The sequence below is a fragment of the Choloepus didactylus genome, chromosome 12 (assembly GCF_015220235.1).
Source record: "Choloepus didactylus isolate mChoDid1 chromosome 12, mChoDid1.pri, whole genome shotgun sequence".
Classification (NCBI taxonomy): Eukaryota; Metazoa; Chordata; class Mammalia; order Pilosa; family Megalonychidae; genus Choloepus; species Choloepus didactylus.
Genome location: NC_051318.1, coordinates 40,956,219 through 40,976,797, shown reverse-complemented (window position 1 = coordinate 40,976,797; position 20,579 = coordinate 40,956,219). Strand labels below are relative to the sequence as shown.

Genomic DNA, 20,579 nt, shown 5'->3' with positions numbered 1-20,579 from the left:
TCCCTAGGGGGTCTATCTTCCCTAAGAGGAAAGAGGTGGGGCTCAGCTCTACTACCTGCCTTCCATTCAGAACCAGACCCCAGAGCCTGGGGGAAACATCCATGGGCCACACCTTACACCAGTCTGGAGTTCAGGCTGACAGGTGCCACCTGCTGTGCAGAAAAGCACAGTGACCTGAGGCCTCACAGGGTGTACCAATTTTAGAAGACACACCCTCAGGGAAATTGGATGCCGAATATTTCTTCCTTCTGGAACTGGAGCCCGTTTTGGTCTGGGAAAACCTGGTTGGGGTAACCCAGGAAACCATGCCTAGACAACAGAAAACTACAACCTACACTAAGAAAAATGAAGTTACAGCCAAGTCAAAGAAACAAACCTACACTTCAACTGAGATACAGGAATTTAAACAACTAATACTAAATCAATTAAAAAAGTTTAAAGAAGATAATGGTGAAAGAGTTGAACCATATAATGAAAACACAGGACATACCTAAGGTAGAAATTGAAAGTTCAAAAAACCAACTGGCAGAATCTATGGAAATGAAAGGCACAACCCAAGAGATGAAAGTCACAATGGAAACATACAACAGCAGATCTCAAGAGGCAGAAGAAAACACTCAGGAACTGGACAAGGCACCTGAAGCTTACACACAAAAGAACGGATAGAGAAAAGAATGGAAAAATATAAGCAATGTCTCTGGGAATGTAAGGACAAAATGAAAAGCAAGCATGTACGTGTCATTGGTGTCCCAGAAGGAGAAGAGAAGGGAAAAGGGGCAGAAGGAATAATAGAGGAAACAGTCAATGAAAATTTCCCATCTCTTATGAAAGACATAAAATTACAGATCCAAGAAGCACAGCGTACCCCAAACAGAACAGATCTGAATAGGCCTACGCCAAGACACTTAATAATCAGATTATCAAACTTCACAGATAGAGAATCCTGAAAGCAGCAAGAGAAAAGTGAGCCATCACATACAAAGGAAGCTTGATAAGACTATGTGCAGATTTCTCAATAGAAATCATGGAGGCAAAAAGGAAGTGGGGTGATACATTTAAGATACTGAAAGAGAAAAACCACCAACCAAGAATCCTATATCTGGCAAAGCTGTCCTTCAAATATGAGGGAGAGTTTGTGAACACGATACCTGCTCTACAGGAAACACTAAAGGAAGCACTGCAGACAGAAAGAAAAAGACAGGAGTGAGAGGTTTGGAAAACAATTTTGGGAGATAGTAGCACAGCAATGTAAGTACACTGAACAAAGATGACTGAGTATGGTTGAAAAAGGAAAGTTAGGACCATGTCGGACACCAGAAGGAAAGAGGAAAGTTAAAGACTGTGACTATATAAACTCAGGGAAACCAGAGTGCTCAACAATTGTAGTAAAAGGTACAAATATGTTTTTACACAAGGTAGAACAGATGAATGTCAACATTGCAAGGTGTTAAAAATAGGGTGGGATTGGGGGGAAGTACAATGAATGCAAACTAGAGACTATAATTAACAGAAACATTGTATTTTGCTTCCTTTAATATAACAAAGGCAATATAGCAAAGCTAAATGCATATGGGATGGGGGATAGGGGAAGGGTATGGGACTCTTGGCATTGGTGATGTTGTCTGACTCTTTATTCTACTTTAGGTTAATGCTATCTTTTCTTTTGTTGCTTTCTAGCTGTTATGTTTTTTGTTGTTTTTCCCTCTTTTTCTTTTGTCTCTCTGCCGCCTTTGAGGAAGAAATGGAGATGTCCTTATATAGATAGTGGCGATGGTGCTGAATACATAAATACGTTGACTATACGGGGAACCAGCGATTATTTACTTAGGATGGAATGTATGGTGTGTGAACAAAACTGTCTTAAAAAAATGGGTTGATGAAGAAACCCTGAGAGCACTATACTGAGTGAAACAAGACAGACACATAAAGAGAAATATTGCAGGGTCTCACTGGTATCAACTAATTATAATATGTAAACTCACAGACATGTAATATAAGTTACCAGGATATAGAATGAAGCTAAAGAATGGGGAGTGTTTGCTTATTATGAGCAGAATGTCCAACTAGGGTGAACTTAAACATTTTGAAATGGGCAGAGGTGATGGTAGCACGTTGTGAGAATAACTAACAGTGCTGAAAGGTATGTGAAGGTGGTGGAAAGGGTTAAGCTCAGAGTCACGTATGTCACCAGAAGAAAAGTTGGAGGTTAAAAGATGGGAATATATAAAACAGTGAATCTTGTGGTGGACTATGTCCATGATTAAGTGTACAAATATTAGAATTCTCTCTCACGAACTAGAACAAATGTATGACTATAGCTAGAAGTTAATAATAGAGAGGCATATAGGAAAAAACATATACCTATTGCAAACTATATACTACAGTTAGTAGTATTTTAACATTCTTTCATCAACAGTAACAAATGTACTATACCAAAACTATGAATCAATAATGGAGTGGGGGTGGGGTGGTGGTGGTTGGGGTATGGGAGGATTTGAGTTTTCTTTTTTTTGTCTTAATTTCTTTTTTGGAGTAATGAAAATGTTCTAAAAATTGAAAAAGAAAAATTAATTGTGATGGATGCACAGCTGTATGATGGTACCATGGGCAACTGATTGCACACTTTGGATCTTTGGATAGTTGTATGGTATGTGAACAATCTCAATAAAATTTATATATATATAAAACAATAGCTGGATACAAGCTTAAGGTACAGATGCCTCAGAGTTTAAATTCCAATAATAACACAAGAAAATATCAAAATGTCCACATTTCAACAAAAGCTTACAAAACATAAAAAGAAAGATGAATCAATGGCCAGTCAAAGGAGAAGATTACAACCTTAGAAAATGAGAAGGACCAGATATGGGACATACCAGGGAAAGACTTAAAAAAAAAAAAAAAAAAGTGCTAAATGTACTCAAAGAGCTAAGGAAAACAGGGACAAAGAACTTAAAGGACAATAAGGAAATGATAGGTGAACACAATAAGGGATAACAATAAAGACACAGAAATTGTGAAAAGGAACCAAACAGCTGAAGACCAAAAAAACAGAAATAAAAACTTCACTTGAGGGGCTCAACAGCAGATTGGAGCCAGGAGAAGAAAGAACAAGGGAACTTGAAAATAAGACCATTGACATCATTCCATCTGAGAAGTAGAAAGAATAAAGAATGAAGAAAATTGAAGAGAACCTGTGGGATACCATAAAGTGTACCAATATGTGTGTTCTGTGGGAGTCCTAGAGGAAAGAAAGGAAAGGAGGAGGGAGGTAAGGAAGGGAAGGAAGAAAGGAGCAGAGAAAATATTCAAAGAAAAAATGGCTGAAAACTTCCCAAATTCAGTGAAAGACATGAATATACACCTCCAAGATGCTCAATGAGCTTCAAATAGTATAAACCCAAATACACACACACAGCACCATATTATAATCAAACTGTCAAATATCAAGGATAAAGATATAATACCGAAAGCTGCAGACAGAAGCAAGGCATCATGTACAAGAGAAAGCCTCAACAAGATTGTGTGTCATTTTCTTATTGGCATCCATGGAAGCAGAGGGCAGTAGGATGACATATTCAAAGTGTTGAAAGGAAAAAATTTCCAAAGAAGAATCTTATATCTGGCGAAACTGTCTTTCAAAAATGAGATTGACATTCCAAGATAAAGCAAAGCTGAGGGAATTCATCACTCCTAGACCAAACCTAGATTACCAATTTTGATGTGAGTCAAGTAGTAGACTCTGGAGGAATCCTAATGGGGAGAGCTGGCTCAAGGTTTTTTTTCCTCCAGGAGGAAGGACTCTATTCTACTTTAGGTTAATGCTATCTTTCCTTTTGTCGCTTTCTAGCTGTCATGTTTTTTGTTGTTTTTTTCCTCTTTCTTTTTTCTGGAGTAATAAAAAGCTTAGGTCCTAGAGACTAATCTACGATTGTCTGAGGACACATGAAAGGCTTTCACTTTTAAATTCACATGAAAGGCTTTCACTTTTAAATTCACATCCCTTTATATGCGTGAATGTTTTTTTTTTCACAGGTGCATACATCACTTTGATGTAAAAAATCTCCCTTCCTTCAAGATTTTGTTTCCATGTGTCTAATGTGGTATAAAAACAATATTTATTGTATTTTTTTGTGTTTCTAAATAGTAAATGTTTATTGGGACAAAATTTGGAAAATTAAAATAATATAATCCCCTTATTTACTCTTAATATTTTACTGTATTTTCTAATTGGATATTTACATAAAATTTGATGTTTTCATTTAATATCACAAAAAGTCTCTAAATCTTCTATTGCTGATATAAGAATTACATTATATGAGTACTTTATTTTAAAAATACTATTTTTTTCTGTTATTTATTTGACATAAGCTCTTTACCCAAATGCTACTAAAATGGCAGAATATATTACAAAAATAATTAATCAATAATGGTACAATTGTGGGACAGAACAGAATCTCTAAAAATAATCATATGTAACTAACTGAACTTTGGCGTAGAAGAGAAAGAAAAGCTAGAAGTAGTATACTGATTTCTTCATCTTTCTTAGTGGGAGGTCAATAGATATTGTTTAAGGTGATAAGTTACTTATTAAAAGTTTAAGTAAATGATATAAAGTTTCAAAGGTAATAAATAGTGAATTGAGAAGAATAACCAACTGAATACTGGCGAGAAATAAGAAGTAGAGGTATACTAATTCTAATTTCCTCATATGGTGTGGAATCAATAGATACCATCTTAATATAACAAATAAAGAGAAGATTGAGTATATCCTGTACAATTAGAAAGATAACCACTAAAAGAAAGCAGAGCACAACTTTACAGATAATCAGAAGAATAATCTAACATAAAAAACAAACTTTAGACCAAATTTGTGAAATAATTTTTAAGTATAAGAGTCCTTAATACCAACGGTATGATGACTTTCACTTCCACTGGTGAATTAGTTGCTATAGGAATTGACTTACTGCTGTAAATATAAAGAAAGCCAGAGAAAATTCATGGAACAACTGCTTTCAGATACTGAACTACAGGCAGACAGTACAATGATCTCTTCTGAGAAATGGTAATAAATAAGGTGAGTCCAACAGTTTTTTCAGCTGGCAGCAGGTTGGGGGAACTCCAAAACATCCCAGTGGTCTTGCTGAATGGAGGAATTCAAACTGTGTTCAGGAAGGCAAAAGTGGCTAGAATTTGTAGGACAGTATACCTGTGTGGAGAGAGCATGAGCTCCAGAGATATACAGAAGAGAGCCCTGGAAACTTTGGCTGAATACTAAATGCATATGTGTGGGATGAAACCCCATGAAGATGGGGGAAAAACCAACAGAAAGCAGTTGTCCAAACAGTCCCAGCCACCAGAGTGGGAAGACTTTGTAATAAATAAGGCAAAGTCCTCAGAAATCTATCACATTAGTATCAGAGCTAAATTAGTGCTAAACTAAAGGTTGCTTTGAACCATGCTAAACACAAGTTAAAAGCAAGTCTCAAAAGGATCAAACTAATGCTAAATTACTTCACTTAGCAAAAACAAAATCCAACGCTCTTTAAAGGAATAAAATGAAGTTCAGCATTCAACAATGTAAAAGTCTGAATGACCAGAATTAAATAAAAATTACTGAGGATGTAAAGAAGAATAACTATGATAAAAGTCATTCAACAGAAAAAGAGGTCAAATGACAGAAATGATGTAATAAGTAAGGAACAAGGACATTAAAAGAGTATGGCTTCCATATGCTCAAGAAAATAGAAAATAACAACATGCACATGATGAGAAATATGGGAGATATAAAAGGACCAAAATGAAACTTCAAGCTATAAAAAAATAAAATAAATTTTAAAACACTGGAGAAGATTAATAGATTAGAAACTGCAGAAAAAAGATCAATGAACCTGAAGATAGAAACTATCTAAAGTAAGTACAGAGAAAAAAAGATTAAAAAAAAGCAAAAAAAAAAAAAAGCATTGAGGACTTCTGGGAAGATGGCAAATTAGAGGAGACAGAGCAAAATTCTCCTCTGTGACAAACACTAGATAAGGGAGAGAAAGTGCTCCAGAACAGCAGTTCCAGGGTTCCACTGGCTGGGCAGGGACTTCTACACCACACAGTTAAGTGCATGGCTAAAGAAGCCAAGGGACTGCGTTTAAGACCAGTGAGTGTTCAGCCTGGAACACCACTGGGGAACAGATGGTTGGAGCCATCTAAAGAATGTAGAGGGGAGTAGCCCTCCACACCCCGGGCACCCTCCTCAGCACATGGCTGGGGTGGTAGACCTTCGCAGACCCATGGCCAAGAGCCCCTGTGCCAGGGACTGTCAATTGGAGTGAACGGATGAGTAAGGAGGCAGGTACCTTTCCATACCCCGTGCAGACATCTTGGCAATTGGCTGGGGAAATAACCCTTCACAGCGCTGTAGCTAAGAGCTCCCTTGAGGGAATTCCAGATTTGGCGGACTTGTGACAACATCCATTCTTTCTCCACAAAAGCCCATGGTGTGCAGAGCCTGGAGGCAAGAGTGCCACACAAAAGTGCCAGGAACCCTCTCCCAATCCCAGGGACTCATAGGCGCAAGGCAGACAGGGACCGTGGGCATCTGAACTAAAAGGTGAGATGCACAGTTCTGCAGCCATAGGGTATTCAACCTGCAGCTCCAGAGAACAGCTGCGACCACTGTGTCCTGGGATGGACTCCCTGCCAAACTGCGCAGAGCATGCCCCCCACCCACAGGGCTGGTGGTCCCCAGTGCACACAGAAAATTGGTGCACTGCCTGGATCTCCACATGGTTTGGACCCCACTGGGTGCATAGAAGAACAACTAGCTTGATGGTAAGAGGTGGCTCAAGAGCATCGTCTCTTGGTATGTCAGGGAACGTGCACTCCAGCAAGCCGTAGCCCTGCCATATTATAGATAAATGTTCAAATAATTCTGCATATCCAAAAAGAACCCTATCAAGATAAGCAAATGCAAAGAGGCCAAAAAAACAGAAGATTATAAATCATATGAAGAAAACAGAAGATATGGACAACCGAAATGTCCAAATTAAAAAGCCAGAGGAGACACACAGCTTGGAGCAATTAATCATAGAAGTATATACAAACATCAGTGTCATGGCTAAGGATATAAAGAACATCAAGAAGACCCTAGCAGAGTATAAAGAAGAATGTACGAGAGTAAATTAAAATAGCAGATCTTATGGAAATAAAAGATACTGTTGATCAAATTAAAAATACGCTTGAGACACATAATAGCAGATTTGAAGAGGCAGTGGAAAGAATTAGTGAACTTGAGGATTGGGAAATGGAATGGGAAAGAACAAAAGGACAAATGGTGAAAAAAACTGAAAAAATTGAAATGGATCTCAGGCAAATGATGGACAACATGAACCACACAAATGTAAGAATCACTGGTGTTCCAGAAGGAGAAGAGAAGAGTAAAGGGCTAGGAGGAGTATTCGAAGACATTGGGGAAAACTTGTTTAGGTTTTCAATTTCCTTATTGGTCTTCTGTCTGGTTGATCGATCTATAGGAGAGGGTGATGTGTTGAATTCTCCCACAATTATTGTGGAAACATCAATTGCTTCCTTTAGTTTTGCCAGTGTTTCTCTCATGTATTTTGTGGCACCTTGATTGGGTACATAAACATTTATGATTGTTATTTCTTCTTGTTGAATTGCCCCTTTTATTAGTATGTAGTGGCCTTGTCTCTCAAAACATCCCTGCATTTAAAGTCTACTTTATTTGAGATTAATATTGCTACACCTACTTTCTTTTGGCTGTAGCTGGCATGAAAAATTTTTTTCTTTCCTTTCACTTTCAACTTCTTTGTGTCCCTGTGTCTAAGATGAGTCTCTTGTATGCAGCATATTGATGGTTCATTTTTTTTTTATCCATTCTGCGAATCTATATCTTTTAATTGGGGAGTTTAATCCATTTACATTCAACGTTATAACCGCGAAGGCATTTCTTTAATCAGCCATCTTATCCTTTGGTTTATGTTTGTCATATATATTTTTCCCTCTCTCTATTAATATCCTTTAATGTACTCATACCGAATCTCTTTAGTACTGAACCTTTCTCCATGTCTCTCTCTCCTTTCTTTGTTTCTCTGTCTGTAGGGCTCCCTTTAGTATCTGAAGTAGGGCCGGTCTCTTGTTAGCAAATTCTCTCAGCATTTGTTTGCTGTGAAAAATTTAAGCTCACCCTCAAATTTGAAGGAGAGCTTTGCTGGATAAAGTATTCTTGGTTGGAAAGTTTTCTCTCTCAGAATTTTAAATATGTCATGCCACTGCCTTCTCGCATCCATGGTGGCCACTGAGTAGTCACTACTTAGTCTTATGTTGTTTCCTTTGTATGTGGTGAATTGCTTTTCTCTTGCTGCTTTCAGAACTTGCTCCTTCTCTTCAGTATTTGACAGTGTGATCAGAATATGTCTCGGAGTGGGTTTATTTGGATTTATTCTATTTGGAGTTCACTGGGTATTTATGATTTGTGTATTTATGGTGTTTAGAAGATTTGGGAAGTTTTCCCCAACAATTTCTTTGAATACTGTTCCTGGACCTTTACCCTTTTCTTCCCCTTCTGGAACACCAATGAATCTTATATTTGGACATTTTATATTATCTATCATATCCCTGAGGGCCATTTCGATTTTTTTAATTTTTTCCCCCATTCTTTCTTTTATGCTTTCATTTTCTGTTCTATCATCTTCCAGGTCACTGATTCGTTGTTCAACTTCCTCTAGTCTTGTACTACAAGTATCCAGAATCTTTTTAATTTGGTCAACAGTTTCTTTAATTTCCATAACATCATCTGTTTTTTAATTTAGTCTTGCAATGTCTTCTTTATGCTCTTCTAGGGTCTTCTTGATGTCCTTTATATCCTATGCCATGCTCTTCTTCATGTCCTTTATATCCCGTGTCATGGTCTCGTCGTTCATCTTTAGTTCTTTGATTAGTTGCTCTAGGTACTGTGTCTCCTCTGATCTTTTGATTTGGGTGCTTGTGCTTGGGTTATCCATATCTTCTGGTTTTTTCATATGCTTTAAAATTTTCTGTTGTTGTTGGCCTCTTGGCATTTGCTTAACTTGATAGGGTTCTTTTAGGATTTGTAGACCAATTGAAATCCTTATCTCTAATTTGTCTGATCTACAGTTTCGTGGAGTACACTTTCTCTAACTAACCAGCAGGTGGTGTCCATGAGCCACCTGTTCCCCTCAAGCCAGTTCTCCCCTGCTTTGCCTTTGTGGTGAGTGGGGCAGTGAGTCTTGTGGGGTCCAATTGGTGTACCAACTTGCATGTGTAGTTGGTATTGCCTGCCCTGTATATGGGGCCTGTGTCTGGGCGGTCAGGGAGGGGGGGTGGCTCTAACAATCAAATCTCCCTGGTGTTCCTGGAGTTTTAAAGCTGCTGCAATAGTCTAATCTTTCAGTTCAATCCTGCCACAGTTTGTCTCTGCCACTGACCCACAAGTCCTTGGTATGGCCCCTGAGACTTGTGAGTGGGTCCCTCTTCCAGGCCGTGCACCCCCTGGTCCTCTGTTGAGGGATGACTGTGCTATGTCACAGGTGAGTGCCATCCCCCCAGGGCAGAAGGTTCTGGGCTGCAGGGCTGTGTAGGGAGGCTCCCAGTCTGCTGAGCGGATGCCCCCCTTTTCTTGGGAAGTTGTGGTGGTTAGTGAATTTTCTCAGCCACTGGATTATTGCCTTTTGTCTCAGTGCTCTCTTAGTTCTGGTCTTGTCTTGACCTGCCCAAACTGCAAGTCTTTGAGGCTTTCTGTATTGGGCTTCTTAGAGTAATTGTTTTAGAAAAAGAGAAAAGAAAAGAAAAAAAAAAAAAGGAGGAAAAAAAAAAAAAAGGCCCTCCTCACAGATCTACTGGGTTATTGAAATGCTAAGAGACAAAGAAATTAGGGTCATTAAGGAAAGGTCCAGGGGGCAGAGAGATCAGTTTTTCTTCAGGATTTGCATATGAGCCTCAGGGCCTGAGCTCTGCCCTTCCCCTTTCTATGTTCACCAGAATGCCAAAAAGTCTCCGCTTTTCTTTTTGGGCTTTTCTTGCTGTTTCTTGCTATCCCTATCTCCTCTCTGCTGGGCTGGCTGCTCTCAGATTCTCTGGTGTCTGGTCTCAGTCTATCTGTGGTTGGAGTTTGGATCAGTAGAATGAGTTTCCGATAAGAGCTGCCACTGCAGTTCTCCCTTCTCCTTCCCGGCACTGACGGCCCCTCCTCCCATGGGACTGAGCCTGGCAGGGAGAAGCACGGGTCCCCTGGCCGCAAAAAGTTAGATTTTGCTGATCTCAGCAGTTCAACATGTTCATGAGTGTTTGTTGTATGAAGTATGCCCAAAGTCAAATTGCTCTTCGGTGTCCAGTCCATGCAGTTCCTGGCTTTCTACCTACTTTCCTGGAAGAGTAACTGAAACATACACCTCACCACTCTGCCATCTTGCCCCCCCCCCCGACACTTTCCTTTTTAAGATACAAAGTTCTAGAAGTGAATTGCTGGGTCAAAGAGCATATATATTTTAAGTTTTTATACATCTTGTAAAATTTCCTTTATCTATGTGGCAGCTATATGCATGGGTATATCTGAGTGCTCACTTGTCTAAACCCTCACTACTTCTGATAGTCTCAATCCTTTAGCTTTTCCCCAATTTGATAAGAAATACATTTTATCTCAATGTTTTGTGCATTTGAAAATATTTTGCATGAGGTAATTATGTAAATTTTCCTTCCTTCTTTTGTTGCTTTCTTTCCTTCTCTTTCCTGTTTTCTTAATCCTTTTCTCTTTTCTAAAAAACAATTTTATCAGATCATTTACAGAATGATTCTTTCAATCAATCAAAATGGTATATTTATCTATAGTAAATTACTATATATACACAGACGTGTTTTTACACTCTATTGCGTTCTACTGATTATCTAAACTCTGAACCTCTCAGAGAACAACTGTTCTCTTTAAGGAAAACAGAAAGTCAAGAAGAAACACAATTTCATGCTTATATGAGAAAGTTTCTATTTCGGTTTCTCTAAAAAATGAAGCTGAGGAAAATGAGAATTATATTCTGAATAACTGGAAGGAATTATTGTGAGGATTATGTGAGGATTAACTAATACAACTCTGAAAGTTTCCTAACATACTCACTGGGACACAGTTGGAACGCTGTGTTTTTTTTTTTTTTTTTTTTTTTTAAAGAGTAAAGAACACTAAGGATAGGTGGCACAGATGAAGCAAGAGAATTATGATGAGAAAATAGAGAAGTTTATATCAGTTTTTTTAAAAATTCACACACACATATTTGTTAAAGGTTTATGTAGGGAGATGAAATGCCAAGTAACCACAGTTGTTTTTTTTTTAATCTAAGAATGGAAGCAAATCTAATGAGAAGTCTTATTTCCAAGTCACTCTCTAGCCCATGATCAAGGCTAGTAGAATGAGGAACATGGTGGGAGGCCTGTGTAGGAGATTAATTTAGGTGATAGGAGGTAACATTTTTAGTTAGCTACATAAAGCTTTTATTAATCTTCAGGAATTGTGGGGTTTTCACATTTGGAAAATTCACTGTAATCTCAAAGGCAAGCATTTCTTCTATTTTTTTACTTTTCACCTCTATTTTGTATCAGGAGATGAATGCTTTACTACCCATCTATGTAGCAATATGATTGAAGCTACATCTATGGAAGAATAGATTTGATATCCATGTTTTAAATTTGTGAGTTTATTCCACATAAAAATGAAATTCTTAATGATGTCACATTTTATTAAAGGAAATTCTGACCTAATCATTGGATAACTTCTCTTAAAAATCAGTCTGTGATCTAGGCCAATATCAATTAATACAACAATACAGTTATCACGTACCACTGAAGGATGATGACTTCTTACCTGCCTTTTTCTTCTTGCTTTCAAGATGCTCTAATAGTTGTCGTATCTCAGTATCATACTCCACCCATTCTGGGACAATCCTGGCAGCAGCTTTCAGTTTAGGTTCTTTTGTTTTGGGATTATTGCACTAAAAGTTTAATAAAATTTTGTTATAATGCAACACCATGCTCCAGGAAACATAAAGGAAATACTTGATAACTTGTCTGTGTCATTAGAATGAACAAACTACATTTTATAAAGAGCAGAGCCCTACTAAATACCTGAAATAGTGAAATCAGTTAAATAGACAGTGAAATGACAAATCACAACTTATATTAGCAATAATTGTGTAACACAAATACCTCTATCAGAAATTCAAACAAAAAAGTTATTGAAAGACATTCCGATAATTCATAAGAAATTTGCATGTAAATTTTAACATGTTTTGACAAAAGATCCAATCACATCACCGTTTTGTAAAAGAACATAGTAGGCTATATTAATAAATATTTTGTTGCCCTTTCTTTGGATTAAATATCTGGCTTATACACTTCATGTTTTCCAGAGATAGACTAATTTGTCATATCTTAGAAATAAATATTTTCAGTCATTCCCTTTTATATTCCTCTTTTATAACTAGCAATTGTGCCAATATTAAAAATTAATTGCAACTTACATCAAAACACTGATAGTTTTAAAATTTACAATAGTCTGCTTTATAGGAAAGTGGAAAAAACAATGAAAATGCAACCTCAGTTATCAAGGCTCCAACTCCACATTTCCTAGTAGTGAGACTTGTGTAAGTAACTTAACTTTGTAGGTGGGATGGGGTGCAGGATAGGGGAAGGGAGAGAAAAAATGGATCTTAGTTTCTTTACCTGCAAAGGAAGACATTAAAATAATCCGTAAGGTTCCACTAATCTATGATCAATTTAAACTACTTGGTCAGCAACTGGTCCACTACAGAGCTTCCTGAGAAATGCAACTACATAAAAGAGTAACAGGAAAAAAATATATGAAAAAGTCAATATGGAAAACAACCTTCATTCTGATTCTGCATGTATCTGAAGGTGCAGCTGACTGGATTTGCTGAGAACTGGATGTGAGTTGTGAGAAAGAGGCATCAAAGATGACCCAAGTGTCTCTGGTTTGAGCAGTGTTAAGAATGGAACTGCCAACTATGGGAGGAGAATAAACTTTACAAACTTACAAACACATCCCATTTAGGATTTACAAACCATTAATACAGAAAGTGTCTTGAAGGGCAATCCTATGTGACATTTTCTCATGGCTGCCACAAACCTCCTTCCCCTTAATGCTTTATGGGAAAGCTATTAGTCAAGAGCCTTGGGCCTGTTGTCTTAATTGTTTCCTCACTAAATATTTTCAATTCATTCTACTGTGGATTTTTTTCCTGCAGTAATACATTTCTGAATTAAATGAGAAAATATGATTTTCTCAGCAGAAACTAACTCCACAGACAATATTTTCTATAAAAGTAAAGATAATAGAACCATTTTCTCTTAATTAATTGTATCAGGAACATTTAAAAATAATGTTGCCTTTGGTTTTTGGAGCCACAATCATTTTTCTGCGTGTGTGCTACAATCTGTGTTGGTGGTTCTTTACTGGGGTGAACATGCCTCCAGGGGACATTTGGCAAGGTTTGGAGACATTTTTGGTTGTCATGACTGGGGGGATGGGCGATAGTTGTATCTAGCCGGCATAGGCCAGGGATGCTGCTAAATGTCCAACAATACACAGGACACACCCCACCAGAAAATATTATCCAACTCCAAATGTCCATAGTGCCAAGGCTGAGAAACCTTGATCAAAATGGATAACTGAGATGGCATCATGACATTCATAAATGCTTTCCTTTAATCTTCACCTTCAATACTGTTCACTAATCATGCTCCTTTCCTCTTTGTTGGACCATTTGCTTGGGAGTTTTCTGCATTCTCTTTTCTCCCAGGAAGTTGGCTAAGAATAGAATGTTCTCTCATTTTTATTTGAAGTGTTTCTGTGGGAGAGATAGTTATGCTATCCAACAAAATTCATGCCACTCCCCCTTTTACTACATAGAGCTAGGCGGCTGTCCATCCAGGGATAACATTTCGTAGCTCTTTTTATATCTAGGTGTGACCATGTGACTCATTCCCACCAAGGGGCCAAGGCTTTTAGGAGTCAGTATGCATCCTCCATATTCCTTTTCCCCTTTCCTGCAGATTACTGCAAACCATGGATGATGATAACCACATAAGTAATTCTAAATTTTCTAGGGTACATATATAAAAATGAAAAATGAAAAGGTAAAATAAATTTTAATATTTTATTTAACTCAATATATCCAAAATGTTATAATTCAACATGTAATCAAGATAAAATTATTGAAATATTTTCAATTCCTTTGATTATAACTAAGTCTTTAAAATACAGGGTGTATTTCATACATTACAACATACTGCAATTCAGGTTTGCATATATGGTGAGTGCCGCCATATTGGACAGAGCAGCTCCAGATGACTACAGATGATGACAGAGTCAGGGAAAGAAGACCCAAGACGGAAGGAGACTGGTCCCTGATCCACAATAAAGGGAAACTATTCACCAAGGGAACATCCACCTAGGTCTGTTAATTGGATGAGTGTTAAGCCACTGAAATTTAGGGGTTTGTTGTGATAGCCAATGTTCACCTAACTATTCAAGATCCCAAGGAGACAGACCTAGGTCACCACCTTTTATAAGTCACAAACTTATGTTACAACATAACCTTAACAAAGATTTTATGAATTATGTTCAGTAATGTTCTTGATCTCTCTTTCTAAAATTACTTTGCTTCCCTCTTAATGATGCCATCTTATTTGTTTCTGCTACATTATTACATACAATTGTATTCTAACTTGTTGGCATGCTACTTTTATTTCTATACATTCCTATAAAAATGTCCCTGTATTTTACTGTCCTGTTTTATTTTGTTCAAAACTGTATGAGATCTAGCATTCTGATGGTTTATTCTTCTGTGAAGATTTTATAAACAATTATTTGATACTTAAATTAGCACATAAACAATATGGTCTTCAAAAGTACTAAAAAATCTTGTAGCTCTTAAAGACAATATAGTATTGGAATATAAGTTCTAAACAGTTGGGCAATAAAGACTGTAGACTGAACATATTTTATGTCTAGGAGAGTTAAATTGGGTAGTATAAACACTTAAAATAAAAATCGAAGTAAAATAATTTCTAAAATATATGTAAGGATGAAAACTAGACATGTATAGGATAATTTAAATAGACACAGAATCACCTTAGTTGCCTTTGTTTGGGAAAAAAAATTGCCAGGAGAACTAAACTGATGACATGTTAAGATGATAGCTAATTCATGAACATTTTCAGTCAGCTGATGGTCTTTTTTCCAAAAGCCCTTGTATGGCAAAGATAACATAGCAAGTCTGGGATTGCTAGTCTTAGACCTGCTTGCAAGGTCAGTTTTTGGCTGGCAACTGGAAACTTAAATTTTGGATGGTTCCCACTATTCCCTGGAAGAACAGTTTTTGTGCATAAACTGTTTTTGTAAACAATATGGCTTATGCTGAATACCTGCTTTCCTTCTGGGAGTCAGAATCTTGATACATGCCAGGCAGAAGGACCCTATGTGACCAGCCCCCAACAAAAATATCCTGGGCACTGAATTTCTAAACACATGTGTTGTGGAATTTCTCAGTGCTTGAAGAATTAAGGATGTCCTGTGTGACTTCACTAGGAGAAGACTCTTGGAAGCTTTCCTCTGGATTTCACTTCATGTACCTTTTACCTTTGCTAGTTTTGCTTTGTATCCTTTCACTGTAAGAAATCACGACCATGAGAGTGACTATAGGTTGAGTCCTGTGCACCCTCCTAGTGAATCATCAAACCTGGGGATGGTCTTGGGGGGATCCCAGGCACAGTCAACCTACGTAAGTATGTGATACACTGAGCTGCAGGAAAGATGAGAAAATCTGTGTGCCATTCCATTTGTAAAATAGAAAAATTTCTATTAGAAAATTTCTGCATTTGCTTACATATAAATTAAAACACAACACTCACCAGATCAATCGTTTTGGCTCTTTGTTTAGATTCGTCGTCACACCAGGTTTCACACCACAGCCAGTCTTGAGGAAGAGACTTAATGGCAACTTGGTAAATCATATTATTGGGAAGATCCTATGGGGAAAAAATGATTTAAATTTGTAGGCTATAGAAATTAGAGTGAGAGTGAAGGAATTTAAAGTAAAATGTCATTTAGAGTATAGATAATCAACCAATAAAAATAATGCAAATGAGATAAATCTATTACTTTTTAAGCTTTAAATTTTTAATTTGACCCAATTCGCCTTGTGTCAAGAATGAACTTGTGTACTGGGACAAAGCTAATTCCTCTCCTAGACTGACACCTTAGCATTAAGGGTCAAGAGTGAGCCCCAGAAACCCACTGCTCCATACTGCGCAAAATGGACAGCCTCACTGGCTTTATCTGCTTCGAATCGTGAGGATTAATGATACACATCTTGTCTGACAGTTTATATCAAGTCACCACCAAACTCTCCAGATACTCCCTTTCATCTCCCTTTCAGGACACAATGCTCCAAGATTATTTTCACATTCTGTATATTTAAAGCTTTCTAAGCAAAGGTTACTGGCACCTGGGTTAAAGGCTGCTTGAAGACCAAACAAGTCTAATTAAGTTAAAGATAGAGACTCTGGAGGTATTTAGAGACATCTACCCTAGAGACTAATTGATTACATTCCAGGGGTTGTAGAGATAAACTTTCATTCCTCTCCCCAGAGATGATCTGTGTACATTCCAGAGCAAAGGTCATGCTCTCCCTCCCTCTCCACAGAGGACAAGGTGTACCTGAGTTAGTTGACCTACATAAACTCTGTGACTCATAATTTTGGGATTCTTCACCTGTGATGCAGATTCCACCTACATATGCAAGTAACATCTGCCCTCATGCATCAGCCCATGGGGCATGGAACTGACACAGATGTTTTTTGAGAATAATTTTTTTTTAATTTATTTTGAAATAAATTCAAACTTACAGGAACAGTTGCAAAAACAATACAAACCCCATACACAGAACTCCAGCATACCCGGACCCCCCTCCCCCAATATCCTGATCCACCAACTTTAACATCCTGTCACACCACCATTTCTTTCTTTCCCTCCCTCTCTCCCTATCATCCATCATCTACTGCTCTGTCTTCTGAACATACGAGAGCAAGCTGCACACATCCTTGAACGAAGATAATTCACATATACATTTCCCATGAACAAGAACATTCTTTTATGCAATCCCATTAAGTGCAGCTAAGAAGTTCAAGAAATTCAACACTGATACAAAGTTTACATTCTATATTTCCTTTTTTTTCCTTATGTCCCAACTATGTCCCTTTGAGCCTCTTCTCCATCCTCAGATCCCATCCAGGATAATCCTTGGCATTTAATTGTCATTACCTATTTAGACTTTTTTTTTTCAATTGTGGAAACATATATACAGCCTAAATCTTTCCATTCCAACCCCTCCCTAGCATTCCATTAGTGGGATTAATCACGTTAAGAATGTTGCAATGCCATCATCTTCCCACCATCCATTACTAGAAATTTCCCTTCACCCCAAACAGAAACCCTACATTCATTTCTTAACTCCCCATTGCCCCTTCCCCCACTTCTTGTAACCCATACTCTACTTTTCATCTCTATGGTCATATTCTCTGATACTTTCTTTGTGTTTACCGTGGGGCTTAAATTTAACATCTTAAATCTACAAAAATCTTCTTTTTCTTTGATACCAACTTAACTTCAATAGGACATGTAAACTATGTTCCTATACTCCTCCATTCCCCCACCTTTATGTAGTTCTTGTCAAAAATTACATATTTTACATTGAGTCCAAAACCACTGATTTATCATTACAGTTTATGTATTTTAGATCCTGTAGGAAGTAAACAGTGGAGTTACAAATCAAAAATACAGTAGTTTGGTATTTACATTTACCATGTGATCTTTACTGGAAATCTTTATTTCTTCATGTGGTTTCAATCAATTGTTTAGTGTCCCTTCCTTTCAGCCTGCACAATTCCCTTCAGCATTTCTTATAGGACTGATCTACTGGTGATAAAGTCCCTCAGCTTTTGATTATCTGGGAATGTTTTCATCTCCCCCTCATTTTTAACCTCCAGATGTTTGTGAATTTTCTAAGTCTCTGATGGTTATTGACTTCTATTTGTATTCCACTGTGGTCAGAGAATGTGCTTTGAATAAATTCAATTTTTTTAAATTTATGGAGGCTTGTTTTATGTCCCAGCATATGGTCTATTCTGGAGAAAGTTCCATGATCACTAGAGAAGAATGTGTGTCTTGGTGATTTGGGATGTAATGGTCTATATATATACATATATACACATCTATACAGAGATACAAATTTCTCTATATCTCTCTCTCCTTTGTATCTGAAGTAGGGCAGGTCTTTTATTAGCAAAATCTTTCAGCATTTGCTTGTCTGTGAAAACTTAAGCTCTCTCTCAAGTTTGAAGGAGAGCTTTTCTGGATAAAGTATTCTTGGTTGGAAATTTTTCTCTCTCAGAATTTTAAATATGTCATGCCACTGCCTTCTCGCCTCCATGGTGGCCACTGAGTAGTCATTACTTAGTCTTATGTTTCCTTTGTATGTGGTTAATTCCTTTTCTCTTGCTGCTTTCAGAACTTGCTCCTTCTCTTCAGTATTTGACAGGCTGATCAGAATATATCTTGGAGTGGGTTTATTAGGATTTATTCTATTTGGAGTTCGCTGGGTATTTATGCTTTGTGTCTTTATATTGTGTACAAGGTTTGGGAAGTTATCCCCAACAATTTATTTGAATACTCTTTCTAGACCTTTACCCTTCTCTTCCCCTTCTGGGACACCAATGAGTCTTAAATTAGGATGTTTTATGTTTTATTTTATCTATCATCTCCCTGAGATCCATTTCGATTTTTTTTTAATTTTTTCCCCATTCTTTCTTTTGTTCTTTCATTTTCCGTTCTGTGGTCCTCGAGGACGCTGAGTCACTGTTCAGCTTCCTCTAGTCTTGTACTATGAGTATCCAAAATCTTTTTAATTTGGTAAAAAGTTTATTTTATTTCCATAAGATCATCTATTTTTTTATTTACTCTTGCAAGTTCTTCTTTGTGCTCTTCTAGGGTATTCTTCTTGTCCTTTATATCCTGTGCCATGCTCTTCTTCATGTCCTTTATATCCTGTGCCATGCTCTCATTGTTTGTCTTTAGTTCTTTGATTAATTGCTCCAAGTACTGTGTCTCCGCTGATCTTTTGATTTGGGTGTTTGGGTTTGGGTTATCCATATTGTCTGGTTTTATCATATGCTTTAGAATTTTGTTGTTTTTGGCCTCTTGGCATTTGCTTTACTTGACAGGGTTCTTTCAGAATATGAAAAACACCAATCTCTAATTTGTCAGATCTACAGCTTGGTGGTATACACCTTCTCTAATTAACCAGCAGATGGCATCTGCGAGTCACCTATTCCCCTCAAGTCAGTTCTCCCCAACTTTGTCTTTGTGGTGTGTGGGGATCTGATTCTTGTGGGGTTCAACTGGTGCACCAAATTTGGGTGTGTTGCTGGTGCTGTCTGCCCTTAATGTGGGGTGTGTGTCTGAGCAGTTAGGGAAGGAGGACAGCTTTAATAATCAAACCTCTCAGGTGTTCCTGGAAATTTAAGGCTGTTGCAACAGCCTAAGCCTTAATTTCAGTCTTGCCACAGATTGTCTCTGCTGCTGACCCACAAGTCCTTGGTATTGGCATATGATCCCTGGGATTTCCAGGTGGGTTTCCTCTTCCCACCCGTGCTCTTCCAGGACCTCTGCTGAGGGAAGGCTGTGCCACGTCACAAGTACGCACCGGCCTTCCAGGGAAGCTGAATGGGGTGTGTTAATTTCCCCCTTTTTGCACAGTTCTGCCTTCCCAGCTCTGGGACAATTAGCTGTGGGTGCACTAAAGGCCACTGTCCTTGGCTGATATTTTGGTGTGTGCATGTTGCTGCTGGAAACACTCCCCTCCACACTGGGACCCTTGGCGTGGCTTTGGGCTGTGGCTCTGGCCCCAGGCAGGAGTGTCCCCAGTGCACTGGAAAGACTGCTGCAAGAGGTGTGGTTTCTTTCTCCTTTTGGCTCCCCTCTGCCCTCCTGGCTCCAAGACAATTAGCAGCGGGTGTGGGAAGGGCTATCTTTCACACCAGATATTGAGGCGTTGGCACAGCCCATTCCTGCCGCGCTTCACTGCGCAGTTCTTGCCGCTGTATCTGGGGTTTTTTGTTTTTTTTTGTTTTTTTTCAAAAGAACTAGTCCATCTCCAAACGCCAACCCACGGTTTCCCCACACCGCTGCGCGGCCGCTGTATTTTCAGCTGGCTCACTCGTTTCAGAACGCAGACTCCCAGTTTCACCAAGTGCATGGTCCCTGTGGATTTAGCAGACCTTGTCCAGCTGGTGCATCGCTGGAACTGGTGTTCTGGGTCACTTTCTGGCCTTTATCTAGTATTTTTCATGGAGGTGTTTTTTTGCCCTGTCTCATCTAGCTGCCATCTTAGGTTCTCTTGAGAATAATTTAAAGCCTGTCTCTGATCCACAGGTCTGGTGTTTCTGCTAGTATACATAAAAACCTGTGAAAATGGGGAATGTCT

The 20,579-nt window shown here is 38.2% G+C and overlaps 1 protein-coding gene across 1 annotated transcript in view; it reads right to left on the bottom strand.

Annotated features, from left to right (window-relative positions):
• UGGT2 (UDP-glucose glycoprotein glucosyltransferase 2) overlaps window positions 1-20,579 on the bottom strand; it is a 319,097-nt gene that overhangs the window by 5,225 nt on the left and 293,293 nt on the right. Inside the window, exons 37-38 of the mRNA XM_037799694.1 lie at window positions 15,949-16,065; window positions 11,882-12,008 (exon numbers count right to left, since the gene is read on the bottom strand). Coding sequence (XP_037655622.1) covers window positions 11,882-12,008; window positions 15,949-16,065 — 244 coding nt within the window. The remainder of the gene's footprint in view (window positions 1-11,881; window positions 12,009-15,948; window positions 16,066-20,579) is intronic.